The 1,121-nt window shown below is 41.0% G+C and overlaps 1 protein-coding gene across 3 annotated transcripts in view; it reads right to left on the bottom strand.

Annotated features, from left to right (window-relative positions):
• The window catches only part of agfg1b (ArfGAP with FG repeats 1b), a 19,219-nt gene that overhangs the window by 12,807 nt on the left and 5,291 nt on the right, over positions 1–1,121 (bottom strand). For 2 of the 3 annotated variants that reach the window (XM_014033893.1, XM_014033895.1), the window contains exons 4-6: positions 839–977; positions 588–744; positions 376–483 (exon numbers count right to left, since the gene is read on the bottom strand). In XM_014033893.1, coding sequence (XP_013889347.1) covers positions 376–483; positions 588–744; positions 839–977 — 404 coding nt within the window. The remainder of the gene's footprint in view (positions 1–375; positions 484–587; positions 745–838; positions 978–1,121) is intronic. The other variant, XM_014033894.1, reaches the window with a different exon arrangement.

The raw sequence follows: 1,121 nt of genomic DNA, 5'->3' as shown, positions 1-1,121 counted from the left end.
CCCTAGTGGTCTGGCTTAGTTACTGTTTGCAATCGATCTTTTCGGTGTTCCATGCAAAATGTCTTATTTTGACAGGTAAAAGAATTGTACTTGTAAATTTGATTCGTACTTGTAATGTGGCAAAGTTGTAACAAATTTATGTACGTTTATAGACTTACATGTACAAATTTAGACTCTTACACAAACAATGATTGACAGTTCTCTTACCCGATAATCTGTGCTCTTCTAAAGTCTTAAGGATGGATGTGTTGAGAACCTTAATCCAGCCTCTCAAAGCAGAGAGAAGACTTATCTCATGAGCACAGTTGTCAGAAAATAATTCAAACACTGATGAGGTGAGGATGTGTGGGTAGAATGAAGGGATGAAGATGGTACCTGATGAAAAAGACTTTGAGGGAGGTGACGTGCTCAGATTGGCAGGAACTGTAGTGTTTCCAAAAGCCTCAAAGTTGGCAAAGTTGGCATTAGAATTACCCTGAGGAGCTGAACAGGAGGCAAACAGAACAAAGAGGAGGGACGTCCAAACACAAAAACAATGGATGGAAATGAATGGTGATGGAAAAATAAATTAAAAATATTAGATTTACCTGACTTGCTTGGAAAATGTGCAAAATTGGCAAAGTTGGAAGAAGTGGCAGTTTGAGTTGGTGGAGCAGCAAAAATGTCTCCGCCCAAGTCCGACAGCAGGTCAAACTTCTTCTCCTGAGCAGAACCATGAGCCTGGGAGCGAGCCAGACCTGGAGACTGAGAGCAAGGAGAGCACAGGAAGTGCTTTTCTACAACAAAAATCTAAAAACTCAAAAAGTGTCAACTTTACAGAGAGTGGAGTTGTTTCTACCTGGCGTAACGGTGTCTTGTTGAGCTGGAGGGTTTTTAGAGGTTGGACCTCCGGGGTGCTGCCGGTGCTGCTTGCTGAAGACCCAGAGATGGAGGCCTGAACACTTGATACAGCTCTCACCTGGTCTGGAGGAACGTACCTGCACATTCAGGACGGAGCACCAACACGAGCGATTAGGGCTTCAACTTACGATTATTATAATAATCGATTAATCGGTTGATAATTTTTTTCAATTAAATCGATGAACAGGAAAAAAAAAAAAAAAAAAAAAAAAAAAAAAAAA

The sequence above is a fragment of the Austrofundulus limnaeus genome, unplaced genomic scaffold (genome assembly GCF_001266775.1).
Source record: "Austrofundulus limnaeus strain Quisiro unplaced genomic scaffold, Austrofundulus_limnaeus-1.0 Scaffold1886, whole genome shotgun sequence".
NCBI lineage: Eukaryota > Metazoa > Chordata > Actinopteri > Cyprinodontiformes > Rivulidae > Austrofundulus > Austrofundulus limnaeus.
Note: the sequence above shows the minus strand (reverse complement) of the source record. Positions and strands in the feature narration are given on the sequence as shown.